The 19,740-nt window shown below is 40.7% G+C and overlaps 1 protein-coding gene across 2 annotated transcripts in view; it reads left to right on the top strand.

Annotated features, from left to right (window-relative positions):
• Nucleotides 1-19,740, top strand: part of CDK15 (cyclin dependent kinase 15) — an 82,702-nt gene that overhangs the window by 43,928 nt on the left and 19,034 nt on the right. For both annotated transcript variants that reach the window (XM_042444064.1, XM_042444060.1), the window contains exons 11-12: nt 4,471-4,519; nt 8,683-8,822. In XM_042444064.1, the coding sequence (XP_042299998.1) occupies nt 4,471-4,519; nt 8,683-8,822 (189 nt within the window). The remainder of the gene's footprint in view (nt 1-4,470; nt 4,520-8,682; nt 8,823-19,740) is intronic.

Below are 19,740 nucleotides of genomic sequence, written 5' to 3'. Positions count from 1 at the left end.
CCACCCACTCTGGGAACTTTTAAATTCACTTATCTCTAATCAGCAGTTACCATGTCTTTCATTTTGGCAGTTATGAAAGAAAGACTTCATTAGAGAGCTCCAAGGGAATCTCATAGTCATTGTAATCAACACAGCGGCTGTCTCAGTTTCTCAAATACACAAACACCGCCTATACAGTGCAAGTCAACATTTTTATTGGCACTAAAATTATAGTGAAATACATTGTTGTGATGACAACCATTTTAATATCTCTATAATTTAGGTAGAATCAAAATTTCATTTCAGTGAGAAACTAGAGTTGGAGACGTGTGTGTGCGCGAGAGAGAGAGAGAGAGAGAGAGAGAGAAATGCTTTCAAAGCCAGCCCTATCATTAGGCAACTGTGCATGGCGATATGAGTTGCCAAAGTGTTTTTCCAAGGTGGCACTTTGGTTGCAGAGATGTTTTCCCAACACTCAAATTGTCATTTGGTCATCAGGAAATGCATTTGTCTTCCAACAACTTCATTTTTGTGCTGCCATATGCAAAGCAGTTTTGTGTGCTGCTGGTATATAGAAGGCAGGTCTCAAGAATTGTGGCGATGGGAGAAAAGGGTACTTTATCAGGAGTGGGAAAGTCAGGGGATCAGTTGGTTCAGGCTGCAGCCCCATCACCATAACGGAATGAAGTTGAGATCATGCTTGAGAATATTGATGGAAATGCATTTAGATTTCTGTTGTCCAGATCTTGTGAGATTTTCTAGTGCCAGTCAAAAAGCAGTGTTAAAGCAGAGCAAGCAACATTCTCCATAGAGTGTAACTGGCACTCTCAGGGACTGAAGAGATTATGCTTGCCCGGGGCTTCCTTAGGTGACATGCTCTTTCAAGAATTACTTGTTCTAGAATTCCTTGTGGACAGATAGGAGGGAGGAGGAAAGCATCTTAATAATCAGGTTCCAGGGGGTAACCATGATAGTTCCTTGTGGCAAAAATTAAACAGCAAATAATAACAAGTCTGGTGATGTCTTAAAGACTAACCAATTAACATGGCACAAGTTTCTCTGTGTACTTCATCAAATGCACGAAGTGCAATTCTCAGTTGGCAAGTACTATGGCGGGATACACACCGCCATTTAGTACGTATAGGATACGTACTAGGGTTAGGAAGGGGCGGTGCTTCTGCACCCCCCTAACCCTAGTACGTATCCTATACGTACAAGATGGCGGCGCCCCTTCTACATGGGCGCCGCCATCTTTACGTCCAGATGTGTCGCGGCGCCTATAACGTCGCGAGTCCGCGCCAGGCGCCTCGAGACATCATGGAGGCGCCGCAAAAAGAAGCTCCGAAATGGAGCTTCTTTTTTGCTCCGTGCGGGAGCCGTGCGGTTTGGCTGCTGCAGCTCCCGCGCGGAGCAAACAGCGCCGACGGGGGACCGCCGCAAAGCGGCGGTTTGTATCCCGCCTATATATAATCAGATAGACAGATTGCGAGTCTGTTTAGCCAAATCTAGTACAACCCATTGTCCAGGGGGATATTCATGTTTAGGCCCCAAAGTAATGGGAAGCAGTGCTACTGTTAGAATTTGCACAGCCTGAATACATGCAAATAAATGTCTAGTTCACAAGCATGCACAGACCATACTGCCATGTTTACAGCGTGGCAGAAAGGGCTCAGTGTGGGCTGTGGTGTAATTTCACAGCATAATTATAGAGAACATAATTGCAGAATTAAAACAGAAACTTTTCTTTCATCAGTCATGATATTGTCTCTGTCATGACATGCTTGGGCCTGGCACGTAGGTTTTGCAAGCCACTGTTTTGTCTGTGATATGCCTGTCCATCCCTTGCAACATGCCCCATGTTGCAAGCAAGGAAGACATTTACTGTAATTTAGCAAATTGCCATTATACACAGTTAAAACTCAACAGATAATTAATAACAACATTATAGGATTTTTAAACTTCTCCCATGGATTATCAGGTTCTGGGTGATTTTCTGTATATGATTTAAGCCTTGTATTATGCAGCTGCCAAGCACTGACAAGAAATTTATATGTTCTAAAAGATACAAATTTATCAACATTAGGCAGCAAAAAAAGAAACTTTCCCAAAATATGCCCTTCTCATTACTGATTTTAACACTGTCTAGATGTATTTATTTCTATGGTTATTATAATTGTAACAGTTGAGAAACACGTAACATCTCTGACAGAGAATCACAATTACTGTACATACTCTGCCCTGCTTAGTTGTCATCTTGTGCCAACCAATCCAGTCTGCCAAAAGGAGAACAGTTAATCTTGTCTGCATTAAAGTTATTCTCATTTTGATATTTGGTTAATCTCCCAGGTAGCATGGAAGTGACAAATATGAAGGAATGAAAGAGGCATAAAAAGTATTAGATTGTCCAAGTCTTAATTCCAGCTGAGATTGCATTTCTACATCCTTGAGCCTTTGGACTAAAATTAATTTAGCTCTATCATATCCTTGAGCTAAAAGGAACGAACCAGAACATCCCAAAATGATGCAACCAGCTGCATCATTTACTTCCAAGGGCCCATGATTTCCAACACCATCAAAATAAGTTCTGAAACATATTTCAGAACTTGCTTAATTATAATGTTAACAAAATAAATAGAGGTAATCTAAGGGTTTCATTACACCCAATTTTGCACAAACTAATTCTAATTTAGTGGATACAGGAACTACCAAAACTCTATGTAAAAAAGATTTTGAGCTTTTCCTACTGAGTCCAAATTAGCTGTGGCCCAAAGAGGAGCCCCATATAACTGTTTTGGGATAACTTTAGTTCTTTACACTTCTAAGATGTGTTAAACCAAGCTTCCCTCTTTTGTGTGATAGAACTGTAATAGTCCATTTAATGTTCTGGTGGCTAACAGAGTACTTGATTAGACTTGTGCAGACCATGCACCAGTCCACTGAAAACCTACCCAAGGTACTTAAAGGGAGACACTCAAGTGCATTTCCATTGAGTGAACAATTAAGGGTGTGTTTAGATTTACCAGATAGCATAATCTTTTGGGGACGGGGTTGGTAGTTAATAGAGATAAACTTATTTCTACAATGCAAATTAAACCATTTCAACATCTACATGAATTCAGCTGAGTATAAGAAATCAGAATTGCATAATCTGCATAAAGGAAAACTGAGTATTTCCGGTTTCCCACTTAAACTAGAAAATAACATTTGCCTTTTAAGAATTCTACCACAAAAAACTATGGATGCCTGCCATGAAAGCCTTCTACTTCACATATACGCTGAAACCTGTATTTCATGAAAACAGGGGGTCCTAGTGCTGCAGTTGATAAACTGGTGGATACATTTATTCAGCACTTCTTTCAATCAGGGCAGGTTGTAGGGTTAGCCACTTGGCATGTGCATGTGTCCCTTCAAGTTGCATGGTGACACCATAAATTTCATAGGGTTTTCTTAGGCAAAGAATATGCATTTCCTTCCACTGAAATGCTGCCTATAGCAGAAGTATTCCTTGTTGGTTCTGTGTTCAAGTACTAACCAGGCCTGACCCTACTTATCTCCCAAGATCAGATCAGATCTGCTACCTTCAAGGACTTACTTTAAAGAGGAAAGACATTTTAACATTGTCTAAGAAACTAGTAGTACATGCTGTAAATTTCCCTGACCCTCAGAGCAATGACCAGTGATATAGACTACTGGCAGGGAAATTCATCTTGTGGTCCTTCATTCAAGTGCTGTGAATACTGTGGAAGGGATAGGAAGAGAGAAAATGTGTTGATTCCCATAGCAGTGCTATTGTTTAGTCTAGGGTAGCATCATGTCTAAGTGAAAGGGTTCCTGGGTAGGGGGGGAAAGATGTTCCAGTTATCCAAGTAGGGGGAAAAGATGATCTAGTTATTCAGAAGGAAAGGCAAAACAATGGCCAAGAAGGAAGACAACATAAAGCTCCTGACAGGATTTTTACAGGATGGAAAATATCATCTGTCCAGTGACTTACTATAACAGAACGAGGAAGTGACAGATTTTAGAATGTGGTGTGAGATGTGCCACAGCCTGGCACAATTCATATAGATCATGCGAAAATCACATGGTATATGTGTCAGCTAGTCTTCATGGCTTCCATTACCTCTTCCTGTCTGCCCTGCTCTGTTCAATATGTCCCCACCCTCCTCCTTCCAAGCTTTCATACGTGTGCACACACGAGAGTTTTCATTGTCTGTTTTGTTTTCAGAATTTGGGAGTCTTGGATGCTGAATTTTGACATTTGTGTTAAAGATTAATTCAAGAGTTTGTCTCTGTTCCTTAGCAAGTGGTTAAAAAACTGTCCAGAATCACATTATAATCAATATCACTATTCATGCTTTATAAAAAATAATGTATATTCATATGGAAAAAAGCAATGATAGATTCACGAAGAAGTCTGGAAATTCCAAGTACATGTCGCAGGCTGTTTCCTTTATTCCTGTTTAATCTGGTGATTGCATATTAACTTTCCAGAGAGGTTCTCCGCCAGTAAGCCTTGGAGGCTCCGAATGATCTGTGACAGGTAAACCATCTATGACAGTATTATCAAGTTCTCCCTTAGGAACTGTTTGTTTTTATATGCAAGCTTTTAAGTGCAGACTTGGCTTGTTTGAGCTCAGTCTGAATAAGATATCTCCAAAGTAGCAGTATTTAAACTTGGGGGGAGGGGGGGAAGCAATGGATTGTGAGAGCAGCATCTCACATTCATGAATTTGTTATTATTATCAGACTGTTTGTATAAGCTGCCCAAGCATTTATAGATCAGCCAGCCATTTCACAAACGGCTTTTATAAAGCAAGATATACTTGAGATTCTAGTATTTGCCCTGCAAAATTCAAACTGAAATATAGAATCTTACCCCCTTGTCCAGTAATTACTAAACATATACTTTATACTGTCAGTTTAGGGCAACCCCACTTGATATAACATGTACACTGATGACTTCTATTATGCATATCATTAGACTTGAGATTTCCTAAGATCTTTTGTACAGACTAGGGATGGGGAATGTGTGGCCTTCCAGATGTTCTTGGGATAGCAACCAACATCATTCCTCATTATTGGCTATACTGGGTGAAGATAATGGGAATTGTAATCCAATGATATCAAGAAGGCCACACATTCTCACCCCAGTACAGATTGAGTATTCATTTGGAAGTCTTTGGAGACTATCACATGGGGAAAATCAGGGGATTAAAAAGGCATTTTCCCGAGAAAGTTGCCCGATTGCGGTGAAGATTTTCAGATGACGTTGTGATCTAAGAGGACTTGCCCTGGGAAGAATCAGGAATGCTCCAGCAACAAACCATTCACAGGATTTGCCCATGAATGGTTTGTTGCTGGAGCATTCCTGGTTCTTCCCAGGATAAGTCACCTCAGATTGCAATGTGTGTGAAAATCTTCACTGCAATAGTGTGATTTCCCCAGGAAAATGCCTTTTTAATCCCCTGATTTTCTCCCGTGTGATAGTCTCCTTTGACACTGGCAATTTCTTTGATACTGTATGAGAAAACAAAAACATGGCACATCACCCACACTGTTTTTTAACATTAGAGCTTAAAAAATTGGACTGTAAATGCCAAAAGCCCACCATGCTGCCTGCAAGTTTGGGAAGTTAAAGGGAAAAAACCAAAGCTCTGCTCTTAAACCAGTTGTACAGTTCAGAATCTTTCTATCTACAGTATTCCTGTATTTTTCCGTGGTAACATTTCATCTTTACAGCCATAAAGTTCCAGATTACCTCCTTGACATTTCTGCACAGGGCTGGGATAAGACTCTTGTCTGAAACCCTAGAAAGCTACTGCCAGTAAGCATTAGCAGTACTGAACTAGAACAATGGTTAGATTCAGAATAATCTCCTGTATTCTTCGGCCTTGGCCTCCCCACAGCTGGCAGAGGCCCAGGCCGAGGTGCTGAGAGCAGTGCTGCCTCCTGGTCCTCCCTGCCTAGGCCTGGTCCTCCACCAGCCCCGGGGAGGCCTAGGAGGCGGCGCGGTGCCTCAGCCTCGTCCTCCTCCAAAATTTGCCCAAAATGTAGGACATTCAACAAAAACGGAGGACCCAGGTCAAGGCAGGGCGGCCCAGGCTGAGATGCCGAGTGCGGCGCCGCCTCCTGGGTCTCCCTGCCTTGGCCTAGGCCCTCCATTTTTGTTGAATGTCCTACATTTTGGACAAATTATGTCCTACATTTTTTCTACGTTTTGTCCCGGTTTGGTGGCAGCAAATTATGGCAACCCTATGCACACACTTCTGTGCATGTAAGTCCCATCACTTCTTCTCTTTCTTTTTTCTTTCTTACACCCTAGCCAAAAATATTCAGAAGATATTCAGTTTCCATAGTTAGTTTCATGTTGTTTGTGTTGTGGCTGCCAATAAAGAATAAAAGTAAGCAGATCCCAGTAGCATGATGTCATTTGGAAGGGAAATACAGTCTGGGATGGGAAGAGGAGAAACATAACAGGCTGGGTCTATTGGGCTACCTGATACTTTCAAATCTGAATAAACAAGAAAATTAAAAACTATAAAACTAAAACTTTTTTTGTTTTTACTTATTATGTGAAATCCAACTGGAGATGATCCATTAATTGAATAATGACTTATTAATTTGATAACTTATGTAAGTTGTTATATCTTATTCATTTGTATCTTGTTTCTCTCTTGATACTAGGACTCAAGGTGATTTACAAAAATTAAAACAATGCATTTAAAAGCACTTACAAAGACAAATTAAAAACATATTAAAAGTCAATGTCAAAATACAATTCAACTACCCGCACAGTTAAAAACCATTCAAAATTAATCTATTGAATGATAAAAATTAAAGTCAGCAAAATAGCATACTGTTAAAAGCCCTTCAATTCCTACATGTCTGCCAGAACAGAAAAGTTTTCACTTGTTGATGGAAGGCCAGCAAGAAAGGAACCATCTAAGGAGTTTATCACACGGGAGGAATTTCTCTTAATTTCAAATGAAAAGAAAGTGGGGCCAGAATGCATTCACGTGAATTCGCTAGTTCAGCGAATTTATGTGAATTCGAATTGCATTCGAACTGACTTCCCATTGCACGAAAATAGCTTGCCATTGCCCAAAATTTTGTGTGGTAGTCTATCACGCAATAATGTGAAACCCCATGATTGCGTTCAGACTGACTTCCCATTGCCCGAAATTGCGTGTGGCGGTCTATCATGCAATAACATTAAACCCCATGATTGCATTCGGATTGCCATTGGATTATACTTCCAATTTCCCTTGTCTGATAAACTCTAAAGTCTCCTCAGCGAGGAAATTCCAGCATCTTGGAACAGTAACTGAGAAGATTTTCTCCCATGTTCCTACCTTCAAAGCGTCTACTCTAATTGGAACTAATAATTGGATTTAGGACATAAAGTTTACTCTGTTTGAGATCAGTAACTGGATTTGGATTTACATCCCTTTTATACTATTGGATGTAGTTCCTCATTTGGCTCTGAAGACTTGAAGTGGTTTAAGGTAGCTAGATGTTCCCATAACACTTCTTCACCTGTTTTGGGCTGCAACCCCCCTCCTTAAAGCGTGTATTCTATTTTTACAGATTGAGCACTGTTTTTCTTTAGGAAGAAGATGTAGGTAAAGTAGGAAATAGGCAGATCTTCCACCTCCTTGTCACCCATTCCTATCAACAGCTTTTCCACATAGTGGCCCAACAGCTTCCTCTTTAGTTTTTTGTGGGTTTTTCGGGCTATGTGGCCATGTTCTAGCAGAGTTTCTTTCTGACGTTTCGCCAGCATCTGTGGCTGGCATCTTCAGAGAATGCTGGTGAAACATCAGAAAGAAACTCTGCTAGAACATGGCCACATAGCCTGAAAAACCCACAAAAAACTATGGATGCTGGCTATGAAAGCCTTCGACTTTACAGCCTCCTCTTTACCTCTCTTGTTCCAAACATAGTTTTTAACATGTCTTGTAAGCCTGAACTCATTCTGATTAAATGTGTTTCCTAATTTCACAATCTTACTCAATGGAAAGGAAACACATTTATGGAAAATAGCTTGCATTAGTCAATCTTAATTCTAAGTTCTAAATTGAATAAGGGAGTTCACCTATCACTGGTTTAATCTTCTCACTTGATGATACTTTATCAAGCACCACAATCACAATGTTCTCCCATGGTGTTGACTGAACCCTTGTTCCATATCTGTAAGTTTAATTGAAATGTTGTATGTATGGAACTTGAAAAGAAGCCTGGCTTTTCAGTCCAAAGTATACATTTATACACAGCTTTGAAAAATAAACAGACAGTGGGATATTGGCACTGGCCCAAGGTATGATCATAATAATTTAAAGCTAAAGTTTGATTGCAATAAGAAAAATATGGATTACATTATCTTGTAATTAGTTTCTTCCTCACATTTAAGCCTTTTACTTGCAAAGTAATGATTTCATTTCAGAACCTGTGGTTTTGAATTTTTTTCCTTTTTGAAAATAAGTTTGAAGCACTCTTTAGTATTAAAATTACACTGGTTCCTAACATGAAGAAGCAAGGTTAGGGACAGGGAGGCACAACTGCTTGATCAATGTGAGTATCTGTTAAAGATCTAACTCTGAGGTCCTGCTGTTAGCCCATCTCATTTTTCAGACAGATACATGCATGTATCTGCTGCTTAAGGACTTGGTTTGATTGATAATGATTATTTCTCTTGTCTTCTAGGCTGGACAGGGCCTCTGAGACTGAAGATCTGGCAGCAAGAATGTTAAAACTTTGTCCCCAAGCCAGGATCTCTGCACAGGAGGCACTTACTCATTATTACTTCAGCCCTTTGCCCACTGAGATGTGGCAGCTTTCTGATGGTATGTCATTCCCTCTTCCAATTTTCATTGCAAGGGTACCGGAACAAGTTTACTAACTTCTTTTATTTATTATTTGCTTAAAATAATTTATAACCTAGCTTTTTACTCAACAAGAGTGGTTTGCAAAGATAGATTATGCGATAGTACCCAGTATTAGGCTTACAATCTAAATTCAAGACATGGCTTAAAACAAAAAAGGGAAGGGGGAGGATGAGCAAAGAAGCAGGTTCCAGTTCTTATAACAAGCAGCTAGATGACAAAAGTTCAGGCAGCCTGTTTAAATGGTTGCTGTTAAGTGCCAACTAAGGGAGGTCCAAAGGCAATTGGTCTCCCAACAGAGATGATGAGACAGCCCTCTGAATAGCAAGTACATTTCTATACTGCATATCACTAAAATACACTTAAGCATTATTCTCTAAGCAGTTTACAATGTGTAAGTTAATTGCCTCCGACAAGCTGTACTCATTTTAGCAACCTACTCACTAAAATGTACTTATTTTAGCGACCTATGGAAGGATGTAAGGTTAAGTTGACCCTGGAGCCCTGGTGAACCCCACTTGAACAAATTCTGCCAAGAAAACCCCATGACAGGGCTGCCTTAGGGTTGCCATAAGTCAGCAATGACTTGAAGGCACAACAAAAAAGTGCAAAGTCAGGAACAAAGTAACTGGCTTCTGAGATTTCACCAGACAATCCCTTTGTCTTTTTAAAGCTGTCCTTACCGTGAGAATTAGAAATATCTCAAAACAAATTAAACCTGGACTTTAGCAAAGGGGATGTGATATTCTTTGCATTGGAAATCAGATTCGTACTCATCTTCATTACTAGAACTGGACAGAGACAATGAACAAGAACCCTTCTTAACTATTGGTTGGTACCCTGCGGGTGCACTGCACAAATGGAATTACATTGCACAGGTAGTGACAGTAGAGGGGGAAACGCTGTGGGCACTCTGGTTGCTAAGGAAGAAAGGCATTTTAAAAATCAAAGCTCAGGGCTGGCAGATTTTGTCCCTTCCTTCACCACCATTGTGTGACCTCTAAAAAGTGCCAGCTTTGTTGTAATGGGACTAGTGTTACAGTTAGGGTTATGATCATGTTACACCTTAGATGTTGTTCTCCTGCCATTCCCAGCATCGCTCACCATTAACTGTACTGGCTAGGGCTGGCACGCTATATTTTAGTCCAAAAGGATCTGGACGACTATTAGTTTGCCACCTCTGATTCCAAGTCAAGTCTATGTCAGCTCTCTAGAAAGGAGAGTAGGGGCAAGGGTAAAATTTCAAGAGCAAAACGGCCTGTGGCAATGGTGTAATAACCATGGCCCCATCAATAGTCTCCCACACAGTCTGTTCTTCCAAGTGCTTTTCTCAAATGTCCTTTAAGAGAAAGTGATCAGGTGAGGAAATTTTAATGGAGAAGAGCTTTCTTTGCTTATTTATTAGCCTCCAAGCCCCTGTTTGGGAGCCAGTGTGGTGTAGTGGTTTGAACATTGAACGATGACACTGGAGATCAGGGTTCTAATCCTGGCTCAGCCATGGAAGCTCGCTGGGTGATCTTGGGCAGGTCACACTCTCTCAGCCTCAGAGGACAGCAATGGCAACCACCCCCTGAAAAAACTTGATAAGAAAATCCTATGATCCATTCACCTTAGCGTCGCCATAAATTGGAAATTACTTGAAGGTACATAACAAGAACAAGCCCATTTTCACCAGAATTGGAGCAGAGTAGGAGTTTTAATACCTGAATATGCTGATGTCAGTGTGGCCTTCAGTATGTGTGCACATGGTGTGTGTGTATGCATGAAAGAGAAGGAGAGAGAAAGAAAGAGAGAGAAAGCAAAGGGAGAGCTCTGCATTCCTTTTCTGTCCAACCAGCCACAGAGCGCAAATCTACTCTGACACTTTTAGAAAACTGAAAAAGATGGAATCTCGTAGGAGCCTGCCTTTGCCGGGGAATGGGAAGGCTAAGGAGGAGGAGGGGAGGACTCGCAGCAGGAGGGAAGTTGACTTTTCTTTATACATATAGGTTTTTTTTCCATGCAGAGTTTAAATTATGCCTGATAAAAGGAGTTTCGTGGATGTTTCAGTTCTTTCAAACCCTCCTGGCTTCCTCCCAATTAAATGAGGTTTGTCAAAGCCACAGGGCTCTGCTGCTGCCTGAGAGGCAGACAAGCACTTCCTGCAGTGACATCTCAAATACCCGAGGGAGGAGATGAAAGTGCCCATGCCAAAAAGACAGGGAAAGAAGGAACGAGAAAGTGTGGGGAAAAAATAGGTACAGAGACAGAAAGGCAGAAGGAGAAAGGGAGGGAAGGAGAGGCAACAGATTGGCACACAACATGTCGCTCTCCAGGACAGGATTGATCATTTCCATATGAGGAATGTATTCCTAGTCCCCTGGGTTAGTATATTAGTGTATTTTTATGATGGCTGATATTTCACCCTATTGCAGCCAGTGGGGCCTTAGCAGGCAAGAAACAGCATGATGTTATCATGGCAACCAAGGAGCTGGGAAACAAATCAGAGTTTTTGAGAAAGAAATTGTAAGTTTTCTTGTCCCTAGCAAGCTCAAATTCATGAGTGGGTTTTCTAGAAGGTGTTGATGGTGGTGGTTGGTGCCAATAGTAGTAAAAATAATAGTAATGACAATAATGATGGTAGTAATGATGTTTCGAGATAATTTCCAGCATATTCGACTCCACTTTTCACAATCATGGAAAACATTTACTCTGTAGTGTTCCTGGAGTTAATTTAATCCTATCAGTTTACAATTCTGAGCGCAGCACTGACAATTCTGTCCTAGCCATCTCTGAAAGGATGCTAGTGATTAGCTTCTGTGTACTCAAGAACCATTTTGAAGCAGCAGAGGGTGAAAGAATTAGATTGTTATCTCCATCTAAAAGCATATGTTGAATTGCAAGAAGAGAAGAGGGGAAAAAACAACAATCTAAAAAGCATCTCAGTAAGGAGATTTTCCTCCTTCTGTTATGAAGTCATTACAGTATAGCATGGAGCACTCTTTCTTGCAAATTGCCACTTTGCATTTGCAGCTATATTTATTTAATACACTTTTGGGCTACCCAATTGCAAAAGTTCCTACAGCAGTGTACAAAACATTACAAAATAGAAACTACAAACAGTAAAGCAATAACTATTGGCAGCTTATAATAATGCCAAGATACAACCCAACAGCAAAAGATAAAAAGATGACAGCATGTACAGTAAAATCCAAATAAAAATACAAGCACATACAAAACAGAGGAGTGTTTTGATTTAAAAGCATTAAAAAATAATTCCTAACATGCCTGGATTTTGTTAAATGTCTTCACCTGGTGCCAAAAGCACCATAATGTGTCTGTCAAATAAGCTATTCTAAGGAAGGAACATGACAAGATGAGCTTCCACTACAGAAAGAGGTCCTTACTAGTAGTCACCTCATTTTGTGAGAAGACCTGAAAGGAGCAGGGCCTGAGAAGATGTCCTTAGGATGGGGGTGGGCAACTGTGAGGTTGCAATGCACTCCATAGGATCTTGGAGAGCTGCATCCCATTGACCCCCACCCCAAGAGATTATGGTGGAAATTTCACAATGTGTTTGAACTCTCCTGGTATGTTTTAAGTCAACTTCCAGTTTACTTCCTCACTGAAGAAAAGTCCTCTCCTGAGCCTAAAACAGCTGGGAAAGGGAACATAGTGAAAATAATAATTTAAAAAATTACCCTTGTGGTGCCAGAGGAATGCAGTTTCAAAGTCACGGGTTGGGGAGAGTCCCTTGCAGCTCCCCACCATTGCCGTAAGGCCATAATTGAGGACCTTCTAAGGCATTTGCTTATTTTAATTCATTCCCTCCTCACAATTCTTTTGCAGTGTTGAGGTCCTTTTAGGGCTCAAAAACAGCATTCGGGACTGCATGTATCCTACAGGCCACATTTTTCCTACACCTGTCTTAAAGGTGCAGGTAAGGAGGAAGAGATAGAAGACCATATTTCAGGTGACCTTGTCCAGAATGTGGGAGTAACAAATTAAAAGTAGTAAAGTTGCCTACTAAAGGTTACTTTCTTAATACTAAAGGTCTAATGAAGTTGTATTCTAAAAGCAACATAAAGATTATGTACAATGGTAAATGAACTAGTACAATAAGTAATATTTTCTAGTTACTTTTAAAAGTTATTTTTTGACCCACATCCAAGTGCATTATAAAAATTTGAATGAGTGAATTCCAAGGTATTTTTTGATTCCTTGGGTCTTACTTACAGTGCATTGAGCATTAAAGGTGGATTTAGAATTAGCAGAATGGCTAATTTTACAAATAATGTATATCCTGAATACATTGAAAATTCCAGTACCTGGTCACCCGCACTGTGAATGGGGCTAGATCTTGATATTCAGACTATGCTACTTCTGCCTTTCAGCATTGTTATACATTAGCCTTTTTTAATTTTGGTGTCTGTATATTACATTGACTGAAACAAAAAGAAAAGTATTCCAGTGGCAAAAACATCAGATTAAGGCAAACCAGAACATGGTGTTTGGGGTTATGGAGCAGTTCCAAAAACATGTATGAGTTATAATAGGGGTGGTGGCCTAATTAATTAATTAATTAATTAATAATGAATAAACTACAAAATACAATAGACAGACACACAGAACTTATCATACACGAATCCATTTTCATCCCTGCAACTTTAGTGAGACTAGCAGCCTGATACCATACCTTTTGTGGTACTGTTATTCAAGTACCAAACAAAAGACTGATAACAAAAAACAACAGCATTCTACAACCAACTGCAAAAAGGGACACAGAACACAGTAACAAAGCTGATTGGTGTATGTGTGTGTGTGTGTGTGGGAGTAATGATGATGGTGACGACAAAGATGATATTTCAAAGGATGATATCACACAACGATTTTTGAAACTCCAGTCCGAAGCCATTCCAGGCCCAACCATGTGAATTCACATTATAATGTAATAGATTATCACACATGATTGCTTTCTATGGAGGTGTCATTCCGAAGCCGATCCTAAGTCAATCCAAGGTCACTCCTGATGTAGGAAACAAAAAAATTGTTTCCAAGCTCACTTCGATTTCAACCTGAATTGGTCTGGTGTGGAATGCAACTTTGCTTTGGTCCTGGTACACCCCCCACAACCTCCAAGGTGCCACATTTCCCATGAGGCTGTGCTGCAATTTTGCTCCATTTGCTTCCGGTACTCCCTCTGCTTTCATTGCAGTCGAGGGAGAAATGCAGTTGTTTCCGATGCCACTGGGGAAAGGGCAGAGCTATTGGGGAATGAATGTATTCACGTTTTAACGTGGACAGAGCAGAGGGTGGGCAGTGGGTGGAACATGCCTCCCTTCTCACACCGATAGCTTCGCTTCACAAGCAACATTTCTTTTGACAGATTGTGCGAATGCTGGTGCTTTTAGATTGATAGAACATGTGTGAATGCTTGTGCTTCCAATGCTGCTGGGGAAGGCGGCTTGTTTGGATGCAAAAACGGACTACAGTGGTACCTCGGGATACGAATTACCCAGGTTACGAAATTTTCGGGATACGAAAAAATCCAATAGAAAATAATTGTTCCGGGTTACGAATGTTTTTTCGGGTTACGAAAAAACTTCGGCGCTATTTTACATGGAACCGCGGCTTTTCCCCATTAGCGCCTATGGCATTTCGGCTTACGAAGGCTTTTCGGGTTACGAAAGCGGGCGCGGAACGAATTAATTTCGTAACCCGAGGCACCACTGTATAAAGTCCATAGAAAGAGTGCTAGTTTGAGTGCCAAAATGGACCATAAAGCTCATAGAACACGAAGCAATCATTCACGTGAGGCTAACATTCACATGAAAATGGAACCAGGAAGTGGCCCCCCTTCTTCACCCCGGAAGTGCAAAGGTTCACAATGTGTTCAGAGCCCTAGTGAGCATGCACAAGGGTGCCAATTCAACTTGTTGAATCTGCATGGCATGTACCGCTGTACTTTGAAATTGATCACAATTTCATTCTTCATGTGAGATAATTCATCATGTGAATTGCCTTGGATTCGAATTGACTCTGCTTCCCCTTCCCTTCGGATTGGCTTTGTATTGGAGTTCCAATTTCATGTGTGATAAACTCCAAAGTCAACTAAAATATCAGTCCTTTAGAACACAAGAGCAAGTTCTGAGGAAATCTACAATCTCATCCTTTGCATGTTAAGTGCAAAGCATTACCCAAATCACCCACTTGCAGTCCAAAAAAATCCTGCTTATGCCTATCTGTTCAGAGGTAAGAAGAAGTAGATTACTTAGGGGAAAGCATGGGCAATGCAGCATGTTCAGAAGGCATCCACAATCTACCTCTCTGCATGCATGTGATAATTATGATGACAGCCTACATAACTACACAAAAGCACTCCTTCGAGACCATTTCCCCACCTCTCTTCCACCAATATTCAGTATTGCACAGTGAAGGAAATTGAATCAAGTGACCTTAACCATACTTTGATATATGGTGAATTTAGGAATGAAAGACTTCAGATAGAGGGCTTATTCATATGACTGCAAAGCAGTTGGGAGGATGATTGGAAGGGTGATTCAGCTCAGTATAAGCACAAATCCACTCACCATAGACAGAAATCGACTAACCCCACATTCATTCATCCATTCTCAGGCAGAAATCCATTAACTCCAGGAAGAAATCGACACATCCCACACATAGACATATGCACACTCTAAATCCCGAGCCTACCCCATTGATATACACACTCAGCTCCCCAAAAGTCACACAACGCACATATTCTGTAGAGAAAATATAACTTCCAAGCCATCCAGTTCAGCTTTCACTAACCTTCCTTGATTCTCTCTCAGTCTGTTGAGGAAACTGCCTCTTCCCCTATCCCTCCTCTTTTGCTGTCCATTGTAAGTACTGTATTGGGGAAATGAATGTGGCTTTAAAATTTGTTTAGTCAGGATTCACTATAAGAATGCACAGTGGCTGCCCATCTTGCACAAGAAAATCTTGAGTCATGCACAGCTATAGGAGATTTCAATTCATGGAAAGAAGGGAGAGCAGTCCTTCTCAAAGTCCTGCCTTCCCTAACCCTTTTCAGTCTCCTGATTTGGCTGCTAAATTGAAGTATGCCCACTAGTCAATGGGCATGCTCAATAATAGAGACATGCTTTGAGCATACCCAGCTCCCAGACATGCTATGCCATCTCCCAGTCCGTTGGGCAACAAGCTAGACTTTTTCCCTCCAGCACTGGGCAACAAGCCAGTATGGGGTTTAGCACAATTGTAACCAGTTGAACAACTGATAATCTGGCCCTGGATTAAGGGCATTTTTAAAGCCATTTTAGATGGATTTTGATAAGACTTTTCAGGTTTTATGCCATTCTCTTATCATTCCTAAGACCTTTTGCAATATCTGAAAATAAGAGAAGAGCAGCAAGTAACAAGGTTGGTCTTTTAAATAATTTAAAAAGTAAGAGCAACAAATCACATTTTAAACACTGTAACAAATCAAAGGAACGAATTACTTTAGAAAAGGCACTTCCCAGGCTCTGACCTGACCCTAAGCCATTTAGAATTTGAAAGACTAAAGTCAGCATTTTAAGTTGGGCCTGGAAACAGATTGCCAGCCAGTGCAGTTGGCAAAGCACAGGTGATAATAATGATCATATCAGTGAGCACTCTATAGTCATCAAAATTTACTTCCCGGGGCAAAAGTGTATTTGGGGGGTGAACAATTCAAAGAACAAAACTTAAAAAAAATACAGTACTTATAACAGCATCTTACTTGTTATTAAAAAGAATGCTAGTTGCCAGCTATTACCTGCATTAGACTATGAGCTGGTACCCAAGAAGAAAAGCTGCTCCACCCCCCTTTTCCCCTCCTTCTTCAACAAAAAGGAGTCAAGAACTCTGTAGTAAGGATAGCCTGTAAATCCCTTAGCTAAATCAAGACTGAATCCAGGTACAGTATTCCTTCTAGATTTTGGAAAAAAATGTTTGTAGTCTTTAGTCTTTGTATTTTATGCTTGTGGATTTTTGAAAGTTCAAAATGTGAATTGTTAACAGCCTAAATTGACACTTATATCCCATCTTTCTTCCTAAATGGGATCCAAGGCAGCTTACAATAATTTTAAAAAGGTGTAACAAAAACATTAATTTAGAAGTTTATCAGACAAGGGGAATTGGAAGTATAATCCAATGGCAATCTGAACGCAATCATGGGGTTTAACATTATTGCGTGATAACTCACTGCACACAAATTCGGCCAATGGGAAGTCAGTCCAAACGCAATCATGTGGTTTCACGTTATTGCGTGATAGACTGCCACATGCAATTTCGGGCAATGGCAAGCTATTTTCGGGCAGTGGGGAGCCAGTTTGAATGCAATGCATATTCATGTAATTGCGTGAAACTAGCGACTTTAAGTGAATGTGTTCTGGCCCCACTTTCTTTTCATTCGAATTTAAGAGAAATTCCTCCCATTTGATAAACTCTTCTGAAAGATTAAAAAGGAATTAAAAATCAACATTGTTAGTAGCATGATTAAAAACAGCTAAAACACTGTAAACATATTTAAAACATATGTATTACTATAGAAAAATGGTACATACATTTTTATTATTATGGGCCATCAATTTTTTCAACAAGTTAAACTAGGGCGCATTACAGACCTCCCAAAACGGGTGGTCTCGCGCCGCTGCCGGTTGCTCCACGAGGGAGCCACAGCAGCCAAATCACGCGGCTCCCTTGCGGAGCAAAAAGAAGCCCCAAAATGGCACTTCTTCCGCAGCACGGATATGACGCCGCGAGGTGCCAATGGTGCACTCGCAGCGTCATATGTGCCATGCGATGTGCGGACGCAGCACATCCACTGTGTAAAGAAGGCACCCCCCCCGTGTGGAACGGGCGCCACCATGCGCTCCACGCGTATTAGAGTTAGGGGCGTAAGGAAGTGATGCCCTTTTGTAACCCTAATACGCGCAGAGCGTGTACTTTATGCCCATGTGTAACGGGCCTAGGACTCACAAATTATGTTGACTTCAGCACTTAACTGGGGTTGCCACATTATCCAGTTGGCTGGATTTTACTCAGATTCCTGGCGTGCAACCTGCATTAATTTTTTTTAAAGTAGTACCAGAAGAGTTATTAGTAAAAACAACATAAAAACAGCATAACATTACAAAGTAGGAGCAGTGTTATGAGGCAAAATGGGCAAGTTACAGAACCTGTCCAACTGTTTTGCAAGAGATAAGTCTGCCCTTACCTTTCAGTATGTTTAGCCAATGAGTAAAGCCTAACACTTTGACATTTGAAATTGTGACCCTTTCTCACTCAGTTCCAGTTTCTATTTACTTGGATAGACTATATACCCTAAAAGCACCAAATCCCACTTGATTTTGGAAACGAAGCATGGTCAGCCCTGGTTAATATTTACACGAGAGGTTGCCAACAAATACCTGGTGCTGCAGGTTATATTTCAGAGGAAGGAACTGGCAAAACTACCTCTAAGTATTTCTTGCCTAAGAAAACACCATGGAATTCATGGGCTCACCATAAATCCACAGGTGACATGAATGCACATACACATACACTTCTTTGGGTTAAACTCTAGCTTAGGAGGAAAGGCTGGTTGTAGCTCATTTTGCAGAGCTCCTTGCAAAGACTGCACAGAAAGCAGTAGAGCCATTGAAGTGAAGGAGAGGGAATGCAAGAAAGCATGGTAAAGGTGGCAAAATAATTTTTAGGATTTAAGGTTCAATGGAGTGAGTTATTTATCATGACTTGCTTGATGTAGGAATATTACACATTTTTATTAGACGCCCCCCAAAATGCATGTTCCACTGCAACACTGGAAATAGATTAGTTATTGTCCACATACCTATTTGAACTATATATTTTACCTCAGTTCTGTCATTTATGACTACTGTATTCTTTTAAGTCAAGTTGCTGTCTTTTCATATATAACTTAGATTTAAACTTGGTGGTTTTCAAACTTGTGGCCCAGATGTTGTTAAACTTTAGCTCCAAGAACACTTTGCTATCTGGGACAGAAGTCAAGGATTTGGAGAGGTTTAGTCTAACAATACCTGGGGGCCCATGTTTATGAACCTGTCACTGAAAAGACGGGATGCCACATGACAGCTCTGTGGAGCACTTGAGCAAAAGGCAGCAAACCTTATTGATCCCAGGGGCTACATTCCTCCCCAGAACCAATCTGGCAGGCTAGATGGTTCAAGGCTGTGGTTTCATGTCCATTTTACTTTTCTCCATACCTTTCTCTCTGCATGGACTTGGCCAATACTTGCAGGAGCATCTCCTCTAAGAGCTTGTTCCCACTTAGGATTTGATACGAATTAAAATAAAACGCTTTTAATAAAATCGAATTAAAATAACACAGTTGTTATCCCGCTTTCAGAATCGCTTTATTCATCGTTCCCATCTGCTTGTTTAATTCGGATTTTTTACCTGCAAGCATTCAGTAAGTGTTCTCACTTGGCATGAAATCGGTGTTTAAATAAAGCGATTCTTCTCCTCCATACCTTATTTGGAGTTGTCAATCAATACTACGTCAGAATGACGTAGCGTTAACCCGCATTATTCGGAATCGATGTATCTGTGACATCGTTTCCATCTCTGTGACCGTTTCTGATTCGATTTATTTTTGGCGGTTTTTTTTTTTAATGAACCAATCAAGGCGCTTAAACGATCACACGTCATAAGCGCTGTCTGCCTTATTATATACATTTTCCCTCCGAATTTAGTAGGAAACCGAAGCTCTCTCCAGAGGAACTATGGGATAGGTTTTCCAGGGCAGCATCCCCGCTTCATGTCTCCTCAGACAGCCAGGGAGAATCCCTTCAGAGAGCCCACAGAGATCAATGAGAAGGAGGCTGCTGGCAATGTGAATTTAGTAGGAAACCAA

Source organism: Sceloporus undulatus, chromosome 1 (genome assembly GCF_019175285.1).
Source record: "Sceloporus undulatus isolate JIND9_A2432 ecotype Alabama chromosome 1, SceUnd_v1.1, whole genome shotgun sequence".
Classification (NCBI taxonomy): domain Eukaryota; kingdom Metazoa; phylum Chordata; class Lepidosauria; order Squamata; family Phrynosomatidae; genus Sceloporus; species Sceloporus undulatus.
This window is presented reverse-complemented; position numbering and strand designations above follow the sequence as displayed.